Genomic DNA, 19,945 nt, shown 5'->3' with positions numbered 1-19,945 from the left:
TCCCCCCCCTGGAGGTAGGGCACAAAGTCTGTCTTTGTTACAGAGGGGGAGCTGAGACACCCATTAAGTGACTTGCCCAAGGAGTCTGTGGGGGAGCAGGGAATTGCCCAAGGTCTTCCAGGTCAACCCCCCCGCCCCCCCAAATAACACTGGAGGGATAGAAGAGCACCCAGCCTTTGGCTGGAGGCTCATTGCACAGCCCTCTGGAGAAGCTGCTGCGAGGACTTGGCAGCCTAAACACTTTTGAGGGTCTGGACTGAGCCCCCAGGGTTTCCATCTCTGATTTACTGACCTCCCTTTAAAAAATACGTTTTCTGATCAGACTTCAAAGGGCTGGACAGCACCCTTTGGACCTTTAATGCTGCAGGGCTTGTGGTCAATCCCCCTCTTATGTATACGGATTGCTGCATTCTCATCCCTACATCTCTGATCTTCCATCACATCAGAGATGAGACTTTCCTGCTGCCTGAAACGAAGAGATTGTCTTAACCAGAACTATCTTTTGTGCTTGCTCATTGCTGGCAAGGGAGTCCTGCGGTGCCGGAAGAGAAGTTACCCTCTCCATAAAACCCGTTTGCTGCTGGGATGAAGGCGGAAGGAGATTTTTCCCCCACCCCCAGCTTTACTCAAAAATACAGTTTTGTGATTAAATTCCCTGTAGCTCTGTCGACTTAAATTCTGCAATTTTGTGCCTTGGGAGAGGATCCTGGCTAAAGCGAATCTTAATTCACTAAATAAAATCCTAATGCCAAGCTGACTGTTGCATTCAAAAAACAGCTCCGCGTGAAGGACAGATCAGGAGAGAAACTCATGGTGGACAGAGGTTCTTTCCACAAGCTTGGGGGCTGGAGGAGCTAGTGAGCAGATTCCAGAGTCAATCTGCATTTTCACCCCCTCCCCCCCACACACACTTTAGCCACCTGCAGAATCTGAAGGGGGTGGGTGGGAGGAGAAGTCTGCATTACTTTTATTCTAGTTAAAATCTTGAACTTTGTGCATTTTATTTACAGTTAATATTACAGCTGCTGCTAGCGAAAGGAAACACTTAGAATTTGCATCACCTAAATCCCTGGACAACTGTCACCCTCAGATGTTGTAGGGGAAAGTTTGAGTAGGTCTCTGGTCTGTGCCTCACACCCACCCTGGGGAGAGAAGGGATCCTAAACTGGGCACAAACTTTCCTAGCCTGAGACACCAGTTCTTAGTTCCTCATTGGATTCCATCTAGTTTCCCCAAATAGCTGTTTTAAAGAGGGAAGAATTCTTCAGTCTGAGGCAGTGGGGAAAGAACTAAACCTGAACTTCCTCCTTGAGAAAAGCCAGTCCTGTCCTCACACCTCCAGTAATCAATATGTAACTGAAATCATTTGTAAGTGAGATTCTCCTTTCCAGACCTGGCAGGAGCCTGATGTGGGAATCTCGAAGTTTGCCATGACCAAAGGACAGCAGCAGAATGGGAATTGGGTCCCAACTGCAATACGAAGGAATTAATATAAAACAAAGCGGTGAATGAGTTGGGCACTGACCCACCTGGGGAGCGTTTCCTGGTTGCTGTGATCTGTGCTAAAGTAACAGCCCACTTCCTAGGCAGCTCCGCCACTTCCCCAACCAGGAACCTCTGCACGTGCTCTCCAGGCTCTGGTTTGATTTAAGACGTGAAAGGAAACAGCAGCCGGTTTTCCAGGGTTGAGTTCAAAAGGAACCTGAACAACCCGTGTCCTATTACCTGTCCTCGTTCTTCTCCACAATAGGCTTAACAGGCAGCATGCGGATGTTCTTGGGGGGCCCCAACGCCACCACCAGCTCGCTCTTCCGCACCAGGGCTGCTCTCAGCTGATCCCTGATTGCCTGGATCCGTCCCTCCAGCTCCCTGAGCTCCTTCTCACTAGCATCCCACTCCTCCGGCTGGGGCACCCTGCCGTTTGTGCAGTGCCACACGGGCACCTCCCTCTCCTGCGCCGGCTCAGAGGGCGTCTGCTCCATGTTGAAATGCACCCGCTTATCCTCTTTCCTGGTGGCCTTCCTGAGGTTATTCCAGCTTGGCTGGCTGGCGTTTGGGGCTGGTGCCTCTTCACTCTTCTGAATATTGCACCTTCAGAGTGAAACAGGCAGAGGGTGAGTCAAGCCTTCAGGGCCGAGTCTACCATCCCAGCTGACTAGACGGCTCCCCCCCTGCGCATTGTCTGTGCCCTTCCTGAGAGAGAGGGTGGCAACAACTGGTCAAAGCAGGGTCCTCCCCCTAGAAGGGTTGGGTGATCCTCGTCTCTCCAAGCTGGACACTCACACCCAAGACTATTTGCTGGTGGCCATCAAGGTTCCAGGGTGGGGCACCCTTCTCCCATCCAGCTACCCTAACACCTGTGGGAAGGCAGGGGGTGTTGGACCATTAGCCACCTGTTTGCACCGCTGCTTGGGGGCGAGAGCCCTCTCCTCTAAGCTACTGCCGCAGCTGGACAGCAGGAGCTGCCGAACCTGCGGTGAAGACTCAGGCCGGCGGCGGAGGTGGAACGGGGCTTTGCCCCGTTAGTACCTTTTCTCAAGTCTCAGCTTTTGGTTTTTCTGCTCCTCGAAGCCCACGTTCAGCGCCCGGTGGATTTTCTGTGAAGTGCAAAGGCGGAGAGGAATCAGCCCCGCGGGGAAAGGGCTGGGGGGATGTTAGGACAGGGCTCTGCCTTTTCAGGGTTACTTGAACTTTGATTCAGTACCTCGGAGAGTGGCTTTCCGGGGCTCCTGCAGATGGAGAATTATGGGGGGTGGGGGGGGGAGTCCCAACAGCTGCTGGGTGTAGGCAGCGGGGAAGAGGACCGTGTGCGACCGGGCCAGGGGCAGAGGAGGGGAATCTTTAGGGCAATATCTATGCCAGAAGATGCCCTGTAGGGGCTTTGTCTGGGCCCCATGTTATGGGTGGCAGTGCTGTGTCCCACCCAGGCAAGGCTGGAGAAAAGAAAGCTGCCCAGGGGCGTTCTGGGCCATGAGTGGGGCTTTTGTAGGTCCTACACTAATACAAATAATTACTAGCAATAAATACTCAGATCCCAGCACCACTGCTCTTGGGCCAGCTAGGGAAGGGGCACCCTGAAGCACGGGGCTGGTGGGGACCACGAGGCCCTGGTGGAGGCAGCAGGAGGTGCTGCCCAGACAGCTGCCAAACCCAGCCCAGCGGGGGGGCAGGCCGTTTAAGGAAAGCGGGGCTGGGGTCCAGCTGCTCTCACCTGGCTGGTGTGCAGCCAGTAGTTGAATTTCTTCTTCCTCTTGATGCGGGGCAGGATGAGGTGGTAGAAGACATGCTCGCCCAGGGAGGTGAGCAAGGAGCCACAGAGCCCGACACACAGCAGCACGAAGAGCCCGGAGAAGTGATAGATGCCCATCTGCAGCGTCTGGAAGGGAAAGGGGGCGGGGGGAGGATTAGCCTACGCTGAGGAGTGGGTCAGTGCCCCCTCCGCCTGCCACACAAGGCTCCAGTGGTAGCCTAGATCCCACCACGTCTCCGCCCCGCAGAGCCCACCGGGCCGCCCTCACCTCGGTGACGGCCAAGACCCGCTTGCCGCAGGGCACCATCTTGTACCACTTGTCGTGCAGCAGGTCCATGAAGCCGGCCGACTTGTAGCGGCTGATGAACTCGGAGAGGTTGGAGGTCAGGGGCGAGTTCTGGGGGAGCCCGATTCCATAGCCTAGCGGGGGGAGAGAGAGAAGTACCATCCCGGGCGTGGACAGGGAGCCAGCAGCCCTGGGCATCACGTCCTTTCCTGTCGCCTTTGTGGCTCTTCCCACCCTGCCTAGAGGATGCTCTTCAGGGCAGTGAGCGTACAGCACCGAGCGCAGCAGGGCTCTGATCTCATCCGGGCCGCAAGGTGCTACCACAATACAAATAATCAGGGCCGGTGCTACCATTAAGGCAAACTAGGCGGTTGCCTAGGGTGCCAAGATTTGGGGGTGCCAAAAAGCGGTGCCCCCAATTTTTTTTTTTTTTACAGCATTCCTACACCCCCTCCCCAAGCACGCGGTCGCCGCTCCACTTCTCCCGCCTCCCAGGCTTGCAGCGCCAATCAGCTGTTTGGCGCCACAAGCCTGGGAGGGGAGGAGAATTAGAGGGGGGGCAGCGTGCTCGGGGAGGAGGCGGAGCAGAGGTGAACTGGGGTGGGGAGCTGCTGTGGGGGGGGCGCCTCAGGGCGGAGTGGGGGGCAGGGAGCTGCCTCAGGGCTGAGGGGGGCGCAAGGTGGAAGTTTCGCCTAGGGCGCGAAACTTCCTTGCACCGGCCCTGCAAATAATGAATAAAAGCCCTGGGCCCCTGCCCCCTCTAGCCCCGTCACTGCAGCAGCCAAGCCTCAATGGGGTGACAAGTCCTCCTGAAAGCTGGAGGAACTTGGGCAAGGTAACAGAGCTGGCCTATGAACCTGGACCGCCCGGGCCCGGCTGACTGGGGGGTTTTCTCAGGGCTCTAAAGCCACACCGTGCCCCTTGGTCTGCCTGCAGCTACACAGCCCAGTGTGGTTTAGTGCGGGGGGGGGGGGGCTGCGCCCCCCCTATGCCCTGCACATCTGAGGTAAGTTGTTATCATCATAAGACAGGTTGGCCCCATTGCCATAAATCCGTCTGGTCTCCCCAGGAGAAAAACCCGTGAGCTTTGCTCCTAGTGGTGTGGCCATTGCTAGCTGTCGTGGGCCCTGTGACACGCAGCATCCTGCCTTGCCTTGCCGGGCCCGCTGGCTCATTCCCCGCGGACGGGGCTGCCTTCGCTTCCCTGTTTCCCTTTCTAGTCACAGCTTGGCAGGCGAGAGCGCGGGGGCTTCATTTAACTTCCCTCTCGGCTCCGGGGCAGCAGCCTGGTTAATGAGGGGAGATCAACCAGCAGCCCTGCTGCACAGGGACAAGAGGCGGAGGCTGTGTGGGAGATTAGAGGAGGTGGAAGGGATCGGGGTGGGGGAGAAAAGAGGGCAAGCAGCACCTGGAGCCTTTGCTCACCCTTCGCCAAACCAGGATCATGGTAGGCCAAACCCTCATGCTCCAGGGCACAGGCTCACTGTCCAGGGCAGGGTCAGGAAGGACGATGAACATCCTAGGAGACCAGGCCAGATGGGCTACTGAGGTCTCCAGCTGTTGCGTAGCTAGCACACAGCTGGACCCAGGTGAGGGGCTGCACCACACCAGGGCTCCTCTGCTTTGCTAGTCCCTTGCTCTGGATGCGCGCCCCTCGGAGAGCCTGGTGAAGGGCAACACGGACCCACCGCTGCTGCAAGCAGAGCCTATCTGCGCTGCGGGTCCCTGGGGCACGTAGGCTGTGGACTCACCAGGGAGCGAAGCTCAGGTGTGCAGGAGCTCAGGCTGCGGGGGCGAGGGGGGCGTCTCTCTGAATGAGACAATGGCTTTGTGCGGCTTATGCAGGGGAGCACTCACTGCTGGCTGGAAGGCACTGGAAGCTACAGCCCCTCGGCCTGGGGTCAGTGTCATTTTAGATCTGCGCTGGGTAGTGAGGCGGATCCGGCCACTGGACTAAGGAGCCTTTCCCCTCTAGGTCCCCAGTTTAGCTCCAGCTGTGACCAAAGTTCAGGAGCTGTCTGCGGTGGGGGGGCCCATAAGCAAAGTGAATCTAGCAGCCCACTGCCCTAGGGGGCAGCCAGAGCAGAGACCCACCAAGCTGAGCCATTTTAACACAGATCAACACTGCACTAAAGCCACCCGTCGCCTACCGCTGCGCCCCAGTCCCACGCAAGCAATGCCCCTTCTCCCGGGGCAGGGCACCGGTGCCTTCAGCAGCTCGGGCCGTGGGCCAAGGGGAACCGGCCCCAGGCAGCGGCTCACCTTCAATAGCAAACGGCTTCCCCACGGTGAGGAGCTTGCAGTCCGAGTCGATGGTGACCTCGTAATCCAGAAGGGACTTGTCCATGATGAACGCGTTGAGCGTGGGGGGCTCGGTCCTGGCAAAGGGAGCACAGGGGAGAGGCTGATTGGCTGGATTCGCCCTCCCCGGCCCCAAGAAGTGGCTGGCGGGTTAAGGGGTAAATAGCCACCAATTATAAAAGAGGATAGTGCAGGAGCGCTGGCTGTGCGGGGAACTCCCGCCTACACCAGCCCAGCCTCTCCCAACAGGGGGCGCTGTGGGAGCACCTCCCGCCTACTCCAGCCCAGCCTCTTCCAGCAGGGGGCGCTGTGGGAGCACCTCCCACCTACTCCAGCCCAGCCTCTTCCAGCAGGGGGTGCTGTGGGGAGCAGGGCAGGATTTCTGGCTGTGGGGGCACCTCCCGCCTACTCCAGCCTCTCCAAACAGGGGGTGCTGTGGGGAGCAGGGCAGGATTTCTGGCTATGGGGGCACCTCCCGTCTACTCCAGCCCAGCCTCTGCCAGCAGGGGGCGCTGTGGAGACTTGTGCAACGCACTGAGGGGAGGTAGGCCAGCCCCCCCCAGTTTCTTTACAGTACCGGCTAGTTCATCGTGAATGAGCCAGTGGCACACGCCCGCCTTCCCCCACATGTGGCGCCTGCCCCTGCTGCGGCTGCCCCCTTACTTGAGCATGGTGACCCCGGCGGGGGTGGTGGGGACGCTGTGGCGCCTCATGTACTCGTGCATTTCGGGGAAGCTCTTCTTGATGTACTCCTCGGCGCTGCTCTCCCACACGGTGCCGAAGCGGAAGCCCTGCGAGGGATGGTGCAGCTGCAAAGAGGACCAGGTGGGTGGCTTGCAAATATCAATAGGGAAGCCAGGGAGGGGTTGGGGTCAAAGCAGTGAACCCCGAGCCCATCAGCCTGTCCCTTCTAACCCGGAGTCGCTGGCTGTACATGCCGGGCTCCATTCCCCACCACCCAGAGGCAGCAAGTAAGTTATTTCTTGGACGGGGGCATATGCCAGTCGTCCCCCCCCGCCGCCCCCGGCCGGGGAGTCTCTCCGCTCTTAGCTACACAGTGCAGGGGCCAGCGCCAGCACATGTTGATTTCTCGGGGGCCGCCCTGCACGCTGCCATACAGGAACAGACACTCCGTGAACCAGGGGGCAGCACCGGGCTAAATTTGAGCGGGGGTGTAACCATGCAGCCAGAGCGATGCGCTGGACAGCTCTGGCATCAGCCGTACGGATTTAGTATGCAACTATGAGCAAATGCAAAAACCCCTAATTGGCACCACTGCTCCCACCGGAATGCAGCCACCTCTGGGGTGGAGGCTGCAGGGCCGGCTCCAGGGTTTTAGCCGCCCCAAGCAGCCAGAAAAAAAAAAAAAAAGCCGCGATCTGCGGCGGCAATTCGGCGGGAGGTCCTTCGCTCCAAGCGGGAGTGAGGGACCGTCCGCCGAATTGCCGCCGAATGGCTGGAACTGCCACCCCTCTCCGAAGAGGCCGCCCCAAGCACCTGCTTGCCAGGCTGGTGCCTGGAGCCGGCCCTGGGTGGAGGTATTTCTCTGCAAACAGCAGCGGTTCAGGACAGGAGGGGAGGAAGCATGCTGCATCTAGCTTGAACTGCAGGGGAGGCAGAATTATCCCAACTGGAATCTGGCCAGGATTCAGGTGTGAACCCCCCCCCAACTCATAGAAAAAGGACCCTGGGGTTTTGAGGTTGCAAGCAGACAGGACCTTGGATTTAAATCTCATTCAAAAGCCAGCACCAGCACTGCAGGGCCAATGGCTCAGAGATGGCTCTGAGGGAAGAGCGCCCCCTACTGAACCATCCACTGGATTTTACACCCCCTGTCCTCCCAGAACCAGCAGCAGGCGGGAGCCAGTTGGGAAAACGGGGTGCGTGCGGCGGGTGGCTCGACTGGCAAAGCTCCAGGCGACAGCCCGACATAACGACGGGTTGGGAACGGTGTGGATGAGTTTAGAAAGGCCTGGTGCTAACACCGCTCTTCGGCTGGAGTCTGCAAAGTGACTGGTAGGGGGCGCTCTCCCCTTGGAGTCGGGCCTGACCCCGAGGCCCAAGCATGGTGCTAAGGGCTCTGGGCTGCTGCAGTGGCCACCATCCAAAGGAAACCGGGATGCAGAGGAAACCAGCAGGGGAGGGGAGGGAAAACGGCAACTTCCCCTGACGCCTCGGATCCCTCCCGCCTCTGAGACAGCGCAATGGCCCTCCCACCTTGGGGTCGTGGATCCCCGAGAGCTCCTCGAAGGTCTTCTCCCCCACCATGACGGCGGCCAGGTTGGCCGTGTAGCTGGAGAGCACCAAGAGGCAGAAGATGGCCCAGAGGTTCATGAGGAAGCGGCCGGTGTAGCACTTAGGCGTCTTGCTGGAGACGGTGCGCCCGAAGAGGATGGCGTAGCAGAGGTTGAGGGCCGAGGAGTAGGAGAAGATCTTCATGCGGTTGCGCCCGTGTGGGGTCATGCCGTAGGGGCTCTTCCACTCGTAGAGGGTCAGGAAGAGCGCCGTCAGGTGCAGGGCCACAAAGATTCCCACCCACATGGTCCAATGCAGGGGCCACATGAAGGCGCCGATGGGCGAGGCTGTGTCCTTGGTCCTCACTAGGATGCCCAGGCTGGTGGAGAAGAAGGGGCTGGTGAAGTCGATGACCTTGCTCCTGGCCGAGTTGATGCTGAAGGAGGTGACGGCCATGTGGGCCGTGCCGCTGAGCAGGTCCCCCACCAGCCCCGTCCACTGCCCGTTTTTCCAGGCCCCATACTTGCCGTCCCCGACGATGTAGAGGTCGAAATCGAAAGGCAGGTCCTCAGCCAACTTCTCCAGCAGGTCTATGCAGTAGCCGTAGCAGCACTTCTTGTACTCCAGGGGCACTGAGCCGTTCTCGGCATTGAGCGCCTCGAAGAGGGCCTCCAGCACGGCCGAGTCATTGGTGTGGGGGTCCAGGCACAGCAGCCCGGCCGGGCAGCTCCCGTCCTCGTCCACCTCCCGCGTGAAGACAAACGGGTGCTCCACCAGCGTCACCACCCGCAGCTTCACCCGTGAGAAGCCGCCCCCACCGCCCGGGCTCTTCTGCTGCAGTTGGTTCTGCCAGAACCCTTCCTCCACCTCCAGCTTGCCGTCCTGCCAGCTGCCCACCGTCACCCAGGTGGGCTCCCCCAGGGAGTCGCGCAGCAGGCTCCAGATCCTATAGCGGTGCTCGGTGTGCACCAGCGACGTCTTCCGCACAGACACCCGCCCCGTCCGCCCGTGGAACGACGTGTTGGCCAAGAACCTGGCGGAGGGGAGAGAGGAAGCATTGGGCACCTGACATCCCCGGGGTGGGGAGCTGAGCACAGAGCGACAGCGAGGGGGCCGGGAGGGAGCCGGAGACAGGGTCTGGCCACCGGGAGCCCAGCACACAAGGGGCCCCGGGCTGGGACGGTGGCAGGAGGGAGCTGATCTACTGCACAGGCCATCAGGCGGGTCGGGGCAGGAGGTGGAATTGACGAGTGTTCGGAGACCCGGGGGGCTGGAGGGAACACAGCAGTGGAAATACTGGGATTCTCGCCCTTTTCTGCACCGATCTCCCCCATCTAGCTGGGCTCCGGCCAGTGAACAACAGGGGAAGGGCAGGGTGGTCACAAGCCCCAGGTTGAGAACCCCCTGCTCTTCAGGGCCCTGAAGAGGCTGCTCCAAGCCCCAAGGACCTGACCTAGGGGGGCCTCCCCCAGCCTGGTTCCACTCACTAAATCAAGGAGTTTGCTTCAGTCGATGTTTTTTTGAGAGCAGAGGTTGCTCCGTGCTGGGCAGTTGCTTGGGGACTGGCTGAACAGAGGGTGTTAGAAGGGCAGGGGCACTCACAGAGCTGCGGTGGGGGCGCCCTGGGGCTGGGGGCTGTGAATCTTCAGCAGCAATGTCTTGCGCCCTGGATAAAGGGACTGATTATTACCAGACCGGCCGGACAGGCGGGGAAACTCAGGGCCTCCCAGGTACACGTCAGCACGTATGCAAGGAGGAGCGGTGTTGATGTGTTGTGCCGGGCCGTGTGTGCACATGCATAGCATCACGTGTCAGACTGGACATGCAACCATGCAGGGCAGTGTGTGTATGTGTGCATATCTTTGCATGTCAGACTGGATATGTGCCCATGCAGGGCAGTGTGTGTGTGCATAGCATCACGTGTCAGACTGGACATGCAGCCATGCAGAACAATGTGTGTGTGCATATCTTTGCATGGCAGACTGGACAAGTGACCATGTGTGTGTTGCCGTGCATGTCTGAGCGCCTGGGCCTCTGGGTGTGGCAGGGTGAGCATGGGCCCATGTGTGTCAGTGCTAACATGGGTTCACGTCAGAATGCACATGCACAGGGGATTGCAGGGGCATGTGCGGGCAGGGGGTGTGAATTCCATCTTCCATCCAAGGCTGCTAAAGCATCCCATAAAACAACCCTCTGCCCCACTGAGGCTGCCTCTCCCTCTGGCATCAGCTCCATTCTCCTCGGCTCTCCTTTTCCTTCCATCTCTCACTCGCCTTCCCTCTGCTCCCTCCCACTCCCTCTCCCTCTCCCGGGCCTTGGAACAGCCTCATTAAGACACTAGTAGCGTCTCCAGAACGAGCCCAAGTTGCTAGAGAGGCCCCGAGGAGGGGCCAGCACTTCGCTGCATTTCTAAAGCAGTTCGACCATTAGTGATGCTGGTAGCTGTAATTAACGGGAATCAAATGCCATGCTCCAGGGCCTGGGCCGATTGCTGGGAGGGTCAGGAAGGGATCCAGCCCACGCTGCCCACACACTGCCTTCTGCCGGGCTGTCGGGGCCTTAGCAAAATTCATATTTCTATAACAACAGCTTTCTGGTGATGTTACTCAGAGATTTAAAGAGACAAAGTCCCTTTCCCAGACAGCTTCTTCACAGACACAGCCTCTTGCAGGAAACGGTTAGTGCCTGAGCAGACTGCTGATCTCCCAAGAGGCAGCATGACCTAGTGGTCAGAGCACAGGCTGGCGTCAGGAGACTAGTCCCAGCTCAGCCACCGCTTTGCTGTATTGACCCGGGCAAGTGACTTTTGGTGCCTCAGTTTCCCCATCTGTATAACAATAAATAATTCCCTTCACCCCTCCCCCGACAGAGGGATTGCAAGGTATTAACATAACAACGCCAACTGCTCCATTCCCAAAGATCACAAAGCACTTTACAAAGGAGGGCAGTATTGTGAGCCCCATCATACAGCTGGGGAAATTGAGGCATGTAGAGGGGAAGTGACTTGCCCAAGGTCACCCAGCTGGTCAGCGGCAGAGTCGGGAATAGCAGGGAGGTCTCCTGAGTCCCAGTCCAGTGCTCTTTCCACTGCCTCCCTATTATGACCCAGTCTGACAAACCTTAGATTGTTAAGGCCAGAAGGGACCATTATGACCATCTAGGGCTAAGCTCCTGCAGAGCAGAGGCCGGAGAATTTCACCCAAAGGAGAAACTGAGGCACAGGGAAGGGAAGTGGCATGCCACGGGGTCACCCAGCAGGTCAGCATTAAGACCTGAGACAAAACCCAGTTCTCGCAGTCTGGCACCCTGGACCACCCCATGACATTAAACAGAGAGACCCCGGTTCTTGCACTAAAAATCAAATGCAGAGGAAGGCCAACCAGTAGGGGGCATCAGAGGGTGTGGGAGGACCGGCTGGGCATTGCTGCCGGCTGGCAACCTCCCTCTGCGCCCAGCCCGCCATGGCAGGAAAGTGTCTCTGGCTGTCTGAATGTTCAAAGAGAAGCAGATGCCCCAGCAGGGGGCAGCGGCTGGGCGAGACAGACACTGGCCCACGTGCTAGGAGTCGCTGACGGGGCTGGCTCCAAGCTTACCTGGAGAGGTAGTGCCCAGAGGACTCCGAGCCTTCCACGTGCTTGTCGTTGCAGTTCACCATGCTCTGGATGAGGGTGAGGTCGGGCCGGATGTACATGGCGCTGGAGATGGCCTGGGATACCAACTCCACTGCGTCCTGGATGAATTGCTCCAACGTGGGGCTGTTGACCTCCCCGTAAGCCAGGAGGCCCAGGGGCAGCCCCTCCGTCTGCAGCTCGTCCACATTCAACGGGTGCCCCAGCATCCAGTGAAAGTCCTGCAGCATCAGGCCGGACGCCGAGGCCGCCCTGAACACCAGCCGTGAGAGGCGGGCGTCACAGCCAAAGAGCAGCACCGGGCCGGCCTGCTCCTTGAGCTCCTCCAAGTGCTGGCGGAGGTAGCGGGCGGCGCCCGGCTCGTCCAGGTAGCTCAGGTCCAGGATGGTTCTCAGGAAGAGGTCGGTGTTGCTGGTCCAGAAATCCAGGAAGCCAGAAACATCCCAGGCGTGGCACAGCACCAGGGTAATCTCGTGCCAGTCGTTGGTCTGCAAGATGCTGTCCAGCACGTCCATCAGGGTCTCCATGGGGCTCTTCCGGTCCATGAGCAGGTGGAAGGGATTCTGCAAGCCCAGAGATGACGAGTGAGATTTACTTATTGGTCTTTATATTAGTGGCAGCTGAAATTGGGGGCCCCACTGCGCTAGGCGCTGTACGTACCTATAAGATATGGCTGTACTGTAATCAGGGGGTGCGACAGTGGCTCATGTGGACACACCAGAAACTCAGTGTCATCTAGAGGCATTTCTCCTCCTCTGTCCGTCTACTGAACTTCCCTCCCAAAGATCTCAGAGCTTCCCTCCTGGCCATTAGGTAAGGGAGACATGGGGATCGTTTCCTCCCACCACTAAAGTGCAGCTACCTCAGGAGTGGAACGCAGCAGCTGTTTAACAGCTGCCCAGAACGGCTGCCCCGCCGGTTAGGACAGGAAGGGCCAAACTGAGATGAAGTTACAAGAGGAACTTTAGGGAGGCAGCGTTTAATGACCGAGGGAACTGGGGTCACCATGCTAAAAAGGACCAGGGTATGCCCAGTGCCCCCTCATGCCGCATGAGGGTACTGCGGGCACTCATGCAGCCTGGACCTCTTGTCCCACCTGCTCATGATGGTGAATTGAGCCTTACCACAGGAGTAGGAGGGTGCCTCTGTCTCCAAACGGGGTGGATAAGTTATTTCCAATTGATGGGGGAGGGAAGGCTCCTGTGAATTCACCAGGGGGCGGGGGGGTCTGGTGTGTCGACTGGCTATTCTGGGACATGGAGGGCATTGGTCTCTGCTGGGCTCTGTCCCATTATCCTATGGCCTCTGGACCGGCGGCTTTGCGTGCATTTAAATCTAAAACGACACCCGGGAATAAAACCCGCCACAGCGCAGGGTCTGCTTCCTCTCGGAGACCGCCTATCCCAAGCTCCTGCCTGCACCTGGGACCCTGCCTGGGCTGATCATAAACGATGCTGCTGCAGCCGGCCCTGACTCATGCCCAAAATAAAACTCCGGTCATTCACAGAGGAAATGGACAAGGAGGCGAGTGGCCAGGAGAGGGCACCAAATCCAAGAGATCAGAGGGAAGGCTTCAAAGAGGAGAAACAGTTCCTCAGGGGTTCTGGCTCTGCTCCCAGTCACACTAAAGGGGTGTGGGTGGAGGGGGTGTCGCACACTTTGCTGGATAGTTGGCCGCTGTCGTCAAAGTGGGAGCTGTGCAAGGAGGACCTCTCACATGTGTCCACAGAGTGTTTGAGCATATGCTGAGATGCAGCTGCCTCTGGGGTGGAACTCGGCTGCTGTTTAACAGCAGACAGCAACACTGCATAAGCGTTTAGGGCAGGAAGGGAAGGATCCAGCATCCAATTAAAACTACCGAGGGGAAGTTAGGGGGGTAGAATGGAAATACCTAATGCGGCACGGACCCAGAGCAGCGTTCTCTTTCTCTCTCTCACACACACACACACCATTATCCAGATCCCTTCATAAAAAGTTTTAAAGAAAATTCTAATTTCATCACTTCCTGTGCGGGGTAAATTCAGCCGGGAGCACTGGGCAGGATGTTAACTTCATCCCCTTACACAGATCAGGGAGCTTCACCCTGGGAAGCGGTGGAAGCTGAGCTGTAAATGCACCCTCACACTGCATGATCATTAACTATTTAATGATCAGGGCCCTGTTGTGTCAGGCATTACGAACATAAGGAATGGCCAATGGGTCAGAGCAATGGTCCATCTAGCCCAGTATCCCGTCTGCCGACAAAAAGCAACAGAGGGTCCTGTGGCACCTTTAGGACTAACAGAAGTATTGGGAGCATAAGCTTTCGTGGGTAAGAACCTCACTTCTTCAGATGCAAGTCTGCCGACAGTGGCCAACGCCAGGTGCCCCAGAGGGAATAAACAGAACAGGCAATCATTGAATGATCCATCCTCTGTCGCCCATTCCCAACTTCTGGCAGTCAGAGGTTAGGGACACCCAGCGCATGGAGTTGTCTTGGCTAACAGTCATTGATGGACCTATCCTCCGTGATTGTTCAGACAGGCCCAGAAGAGCTTAGAATCTAAATCACCAAGATAAAGGAAAGATCATCCCTACTTTACAGATGGAGAAACTGAAGCACAGAGCGGTCAAGTGACTTGTCCTAGGCCAGGCAGGGAGTCGATGGCAGAGGAAGGACTCAATCCCACAGCCATGGAGGCCCAGCCCAGCAATCAATCCACAAGACCTGCTTTCCTCTTGCTCTTTACCCACCCATGTTCACACCCCTTAGAGGGGCATGACTGGAATGCAACAGAACATGGAAATTTAAAGACTCAAATCTGCAAGGCACTAAGTGCCCCTACTTCCAGTGGAGCTCCAAGTGATTCTGAGATGTTCTTTGGTCAAAACCATCCATAGCTCATACCCACAATATAAGGGAAGGGGAAGAGAAAAAACTTCTCTCTTGTGGCATATTGGAAATGATGTTAAAATTACAAGCTATCCCTTTAGGTGTTGGGGATTTCCTGGTTCTGCTTGTAGGCTAGGGGCCTCTGTAGGAAAGCATGCCAGCTTGGTTCCAGCAATTAGTCTGCAGAGAGACAGCCTAGAGTGAGGCGGGATGAGCTGTGCCGCTCTGTTTTTAAGGAGCAGCCTGCTTTGTCTCTCTCTGGTTTTAAGTTTTTTTGTGTTATTGTTCTGAATTTTAAGAACTAAAGTCTTGCGATGTTGCAACCTTCCAGCAAGAGGATTGTATGGTTTTATGGAACTTCTCTGCGTCTGTGCTGGGAACATAACAGCATTGATCTACACCTCCATTTACACCTTTAGACACAAGGCAGAAGGGAGCCAGCTGTCAAGGCTGCTCTCCTTCAGAAGCTAGTAGTCTGGTCTCAGTATCTGAACAGGAACTAGCACTGATGTCAAGCCTGCTGCACGGGAGGAAGAGATCAGTAAAGAAACAGTAAGAAAGAAAGCAGTCAGGTCCAATAATTAGGGATTATTCCCATTGATAGTGAAGTAACCAGGGCTTGGTGTGGCTGGTACATTTCACGCCAGCTCATGCCCATTCTCTCTATAGATACCCACATCAGGCAGTGGAGAGATTATGTGGCTAGAGCAGGAGGATGGTACCAGGACTCCTGGGTTCCATTCCCAACTCTAGGAGGAGAGGAATCTAGTGATTAGAGAAAAGGGAGTAGGCACCAGAACTTCTTGATTCTGTTCTCAGTTCCAGGAGGAGAGTAAAGTCTAGTGGTTAGAGTGGGGTGGGAGGATCAGGCATCAGGACTCCTGGGTCCCTGTTCTCTGCCCACAGCTTGTGGTGTGACCTTGAGAAAGCATTCCAACCTCTCTTCGATCCTCAGTTTGTAGGGATAATACTGCACCAGCATCTCACAGGACTGCTGGGAAGCCTAACGTGAAGGTGGCAAAGCAAAGCTCTTAGAGTTCCTCGAAGGAAGAGGGCGGAATATTTGTGTAAGCAAGAGGCCAGCCTGGTCAGCCGTGGGAGCTTGGTTTGCCTTTACAAGGTACCGCCAATGCTCTCTGTACTGCACAGACATACAAGAATATGGTGCTGCCCCAGCTAGCCTGGGTCTAAGCGATTAGAGCAGGGGGTTGGGCAGCAGGACCCCTGGGTCCTATCCCTGGCTGTGCCATGCCCCAGAGAATTTACAATCTAAATTAAGTACAATATGGACAGGAAGATACATACAGGGGGGGTCTAGGATTTTGTTCATAACTATATCTATGGAGAAGCAGTGTGGTTTACAGGCCCAGGACTCAAGATCATATCATAGAATCTCAGGGGTGGAAGGGACCTCAAGAGGTATCTAGTCCAACCCCCTGCTCAAAGCAGGGCCAATCCCCATTTTTTTTTTGCCCCAGATCCCTAAATGGCCCCCCTCAAGGATTGAACTCACAACCCTGGGTTTAGTGGGCCAATGCTCAAACCACTGAGCTATCCCTCCCCCCGTGAACAGTGTGTGTTAGGTCATCATCCGAGACTTGCAACGCCGGCTACAGAAGCGCCATGCAAATGCCTGTTCTCACTTTCTGGTGACATTGTAAACAAGACAAGGGCAGCATTATCTCCTTGCACATCATTCTGTAATATCTCAGTAAACACCATAAACAAAGCCTCGTGGAAGCTTCCAACAGCAGCAGGGTTTGCTTTGCAAGTTATCCTTATCGACAAGCATATTGATTCAAACATGTAATGGTTAAAGTGAGGTTTGCCTGGGTTCTATCCCCAGCTCTACCTGCTGTGTGACCTGAGATAAGTTTCTTAGTCTTTCATGCCTCAGTTTCCCCTCACTCTGTGTCCGTCGCATCTATTTAGACTGTAAGCTCTTCTGGAGCACAGACTATCTCTCACTGCACATCTAGATCTCCAACAGCCAGTGATGGGACGCTAGGTGGGGAGGACTTTGAGTTACTCCAGAGAATTCTTTCCCAGGTGTCTGGCTGCTGGGTCTCACCGACATGCTCGGGGTCTAACTGATCCCCAGATTTGGGACTGGGAAGGAATTTCCCCCCCCCCCCCAATCAGATTGGCAGAGACCAGGGGAGAGGTTTCACCTTCCGCTGCAGCATGGGACACGGGTCGCTTGCAGGTTTAAACTAGTGCAAATGGTGGATTCTCTGTAACTTGAAGGCTTTAAACCATGATTTGAACATCAGGGACTCAGCCAGAGGTTAGGGGTCTATTTCAGGAGTGGGTGGGTGAGGTTCTGGGATGTGCAGGAGGTCAGACTAGAGGATCGTGATGGTCCCTTCTGGCCTTTAAGTCTATACAGCATGTAGTAGCACTAGGGTGACCAGACAGCAAATGTGAAAAATTGGGACAGGGGGTGGGGGTAATAGGAGCCTATATAAGAAAAAGACCCAAAAATCGAGACTGTCCCTATAAAATCAGGACATCTGGTCACCCTAAGCAGCACCTCTGGGCTCGAGTGTAATAGAAATAAATAAATATCCCGATAGTTCCCAGAGCTCAGCTGTCCTATATGCGTAAATAGTAACATCAACTCCATGCAAAGAAATATTAGACCCTGTCCAAATCGACATGCATCAATTGGCTTCCTCTTGGGTCCTGGGTCACTTTTTACCCTCCCTGTGCGTTGCATCCCCGTCAGCCCACAAAGGCTGCAGGAAAAGGTTTCCGAATCAAGGGAATGCCAGGGCATTAATAAAGCAGCGATGCTTAAAGCAACCAGCAGAGTCATTCCTGTAGCATTAATAAAATTCACCCCCCCCCCCCACCTCCTCTGCTTTACAAAGCCTTGTGTGTGATGGAAATAATTCACCATAATAAAAGCGAGAGAACAGTGGGCATGGGAGGCAGGCAAAGATGAGGGATGAGATAGGGGAGAGCTGAGTGGCGGGTCTGTTTCTTGTTGTGATGCGTTATCGCAGGGTATGGTCTGGCTATGGCTTCACTCTGAAATAGATTCCTCCTGAGAGCACAAACTCTGCTGTTTGCAGGGTAACTGACCGACTTTACATACAGCTCCTGTGGAGATGCAGCCACCTCTGGGGTGGGAAGCAGCAGCCAGCACACAACACTGGGGACATTTAGGCCAAGGACATAATCTTACAAAGAGCGCCTGGGGATCAGTGGTTAAGGTCTCATCTGAAAGGCCCTTGGATGGTCAGTACATATATCTACAGCCCTGCTGGGATCTGCCTGCTGACCGGGACCTTAGATTTTATACTACAAACATCAGCATGTTATCTAAACACCTTCCTCACTTGAACCTGCCTCGTGGCAAGAAGCCTGGAACACGGTGCTTCTTCGTGTTACACAAACTCACACCCAGCACTAAAGCCACGAGGCTCAGGAACGCACGTGCCCTAAAGTGAACTTCTCCTTCGCACGGGGGGCGTTTTCCTCCAGAACCCTGCTCCCTGCCCCCTCTCGCTACTGCAATTAATACTGCTCTCCCGCATGTGCCTGGGGGTGGTGGGGAAGGACCTGGGAAGGAGGCTGGCCTGGCTTGCGAATAAAGTGACCCCGAACTATAAATATTTCCCCTGATCGATGGGTCTGAACTTGGCTGTGATTAAACCTCAAAACCACTGGGACCTTCTAGGTGGCTGAAGTATTGACCAGCCCTTCTGAGTCATTCCAGAGACAGGATCGAGCTGGGGCAAGGCTCCAGGCGGGAAGGAAGCGCAAGGTAGCCAGGAGAACAGAACGCAGAGCCTCCAGGGACCCCTCCAGGCCCTCCCCAGCCTCCCTGCCCACCCAGACACACTCCAGGGTGGCAGGCCCTCCCCAGCCTCCCTGCCCACCCAGACACGCTCCAGGGTGGCAGGCCCTCCCCAGCCTCCCTGCCCACCCAGACACGCTCCAGGGTGGCAGGCCCAAGGGAAGAGGCTTCCAGTTGCAAGTGCGGATTTGCAGCCAGGAGTCTCTTCTGCTCCTTTGCATACAGAGCAGATCCCCCCCCCCCCTTAAAAATAGTCCCTACAACAAACCCTCCCCCAGCTGCAGTGCTGCTGTTGGACACCCCGAACTGCCCCCCCCCCCCAGGCTTACAGACAACCAGGGCTCATGCTGGGGAGGAGAAAAAGGTCCAACTGCAGCTTGCACTGGGAGTTGGAGGGGCTGGATTCATTGGGCAAGGAGCCCCCCGCCCCACCCAATCCTCTTCCTGCCAGCAGGGGAATTACTACAGGAGAAGCGGGGTGTCCCCCCCCCCAGCTGGCCTAGCCCTTGTGTGGCCAAGGAGCCCCCCAGCTGCAGAGCGCCCAGGGATGGGACCAGGCTGGGTTGGACCAGCCAGACCCCCCCACACTTGTTGCCCAGCCGAAGCTGCTCCAGGGGGCAGGGGCGCAGCGACTCCCCCTTACCTGGGTGCGGAAGGGCAGCGGCTGCTCCAGCCCCACGACGCTGAGGAAGGGGATCTCCAGGAAGGCGGAGAGGAACTCCAGCTGGAGCAGCTCCTCCCGGGACCGGGGGAAGGCCAGCACGGCCGCCACCTTTTGCACCACCAGCGCCTGGCACAGCCAGCGAGCCAGGGACGCCGGGTCCCGCTCCCGGGGAGCCCCCGGCACGAGCTCCAAGCTCAGGTTATAGGGGAACCAGGTGGCCCGGTTCGCCCTGGCCAGGGCGCTGCGCACCCGGCTCTGCGCTCCCCCCGGGGGCAGCAGCGCGCCCAGGCGCACCGTGTGCCCGACCCTGGCGAGGATGTGGCAGGGCTGGGGGTGCCCCTGGCAGGGCGCCGGCAGGAGGCTGCCCGCCACCCCCACGCACAGCCAGAGCGCCCGCAGAAACTCCATCGGAAAGTTTGGGCGCCCCCCTGGCCCTGGGTGGGCGGCCGGCGGGGGGGCTAGGGTGGGGGAGAGGAGGCGGCGGGCGCTGGGGAGGAAGGAGTCCTGGGTGCCGGAGGAGGAGGAGGAGGAGAGGGGGCATGAGGAAGGCTGGGAGAGCGGAGGAGCTGCTGGGATCTCCAGGCAGGGCTGCCATGGAGCGTCTCCAGCAGCAGGGGCAGCAGAGGCACCAGGAGACAGACAGCAGCTTGCATTGGCTGTGGGGGGGCAGGCAGAGATTAGGGCAGGGGGTGGGGATGGAGGGAGGGGGGGCAATCATAGCAAGGCAGGGGAAGGGGGTTGAAGATGCCAGGGGAGCTGGCTGCTGGAGGCAGGAGAGGCCGAAGGGAATCCAGTGGCGAAGGGAGGCTGGCAGAAAAATGCCCCCTGCCCTCGTCCGGCCCAAGTGCCCTCCTGGAGATGCCCCCCCCCACACACACACACAGTGTGGAGCCTGGCTTTGCC

General features: G+C 57.2%; 1 protein-coding gene across 1 annotated transcript; it reads right to left on the bottom strand.

Annotated features, from left to right (window-relative positions):
* Positions 1 to 952: 952 nt before the first annotated feature.
* On the bottom strand, positions 953 to 19,450 carry GRIN3B (glutamate ionotropic receptor NMDA type subunit 3B). The gene is made up of 9 exons (XM_054013330.1): positions 19,022 to 19,450; positions 11,666 to 12,264; positions 8,055 to 9,105; positions 6,501 to 6,646; positions 5,799 to 5,914; positions 3,519 to 3,670; positions 3,212 to 3,376; positions 2,530 to 2,597; positions 953 to 2,091 (listed from the first exon to the last, which is right to left on the bottom strand). The coding sequence occupies exons 1-9, from the start codon at positions 19,448 to 19,450 to the stop codon at positions 1,722 to 1,724; spliced, it is 3,096 nt and encodes a 1,031-aa protein (XP_053869305.1). The 3' UTR covers positions 953 to 1,721.
* Positions 19,451 to 19,945: the final 495 nt, after the last annotated feature.

The sequence above is a fragment of the Malaclemys terrapin genome, chromosome 24 (assembly GCF_027887155.1).
Source record: "Malaclemys terrapin pileata isolate rMalTer1 chromosome 24, rMalTer1.hap1, whole genome shotgun sequence".
Lineage (NCBI taxonomy): Eukaryota > Metazoa > Chordata > Testudines > Emydidae > Malaclemys > Malaclemys terrapin.
The sequence above is the reverse complement of the archived record's forward strand: the minus strand, read 5'-3'. Positions and strand labels throughout refer to the sequence as shown.

Excerpts from the sequence above, each read along its gene's own strand:
- GRIN3B (XM_054013330.1), bottom strand. The coding sequence starts at position 19,450 with ATGGAGTTTCTGCGGGCGCTCTGGCTGTGCGTGGGGGTGGCGGGCAGC. Across the intron at positions 12,265-19,021 it reads CGCTGCCCTTCCGCACCCAG|AATCCCTTCCACCTGCTCAT; the intron begins GTAAGGGGGAGT and ends CTGGGCTTGCAG. Across the intron at positions 2,092-2,529 it reads AAGCTGAGACTTGAGAAAAG|GTGCAATATTCAGAAGAGTG; the intron begins GTACTAACGGGG and ends TTCACTCTGAAG.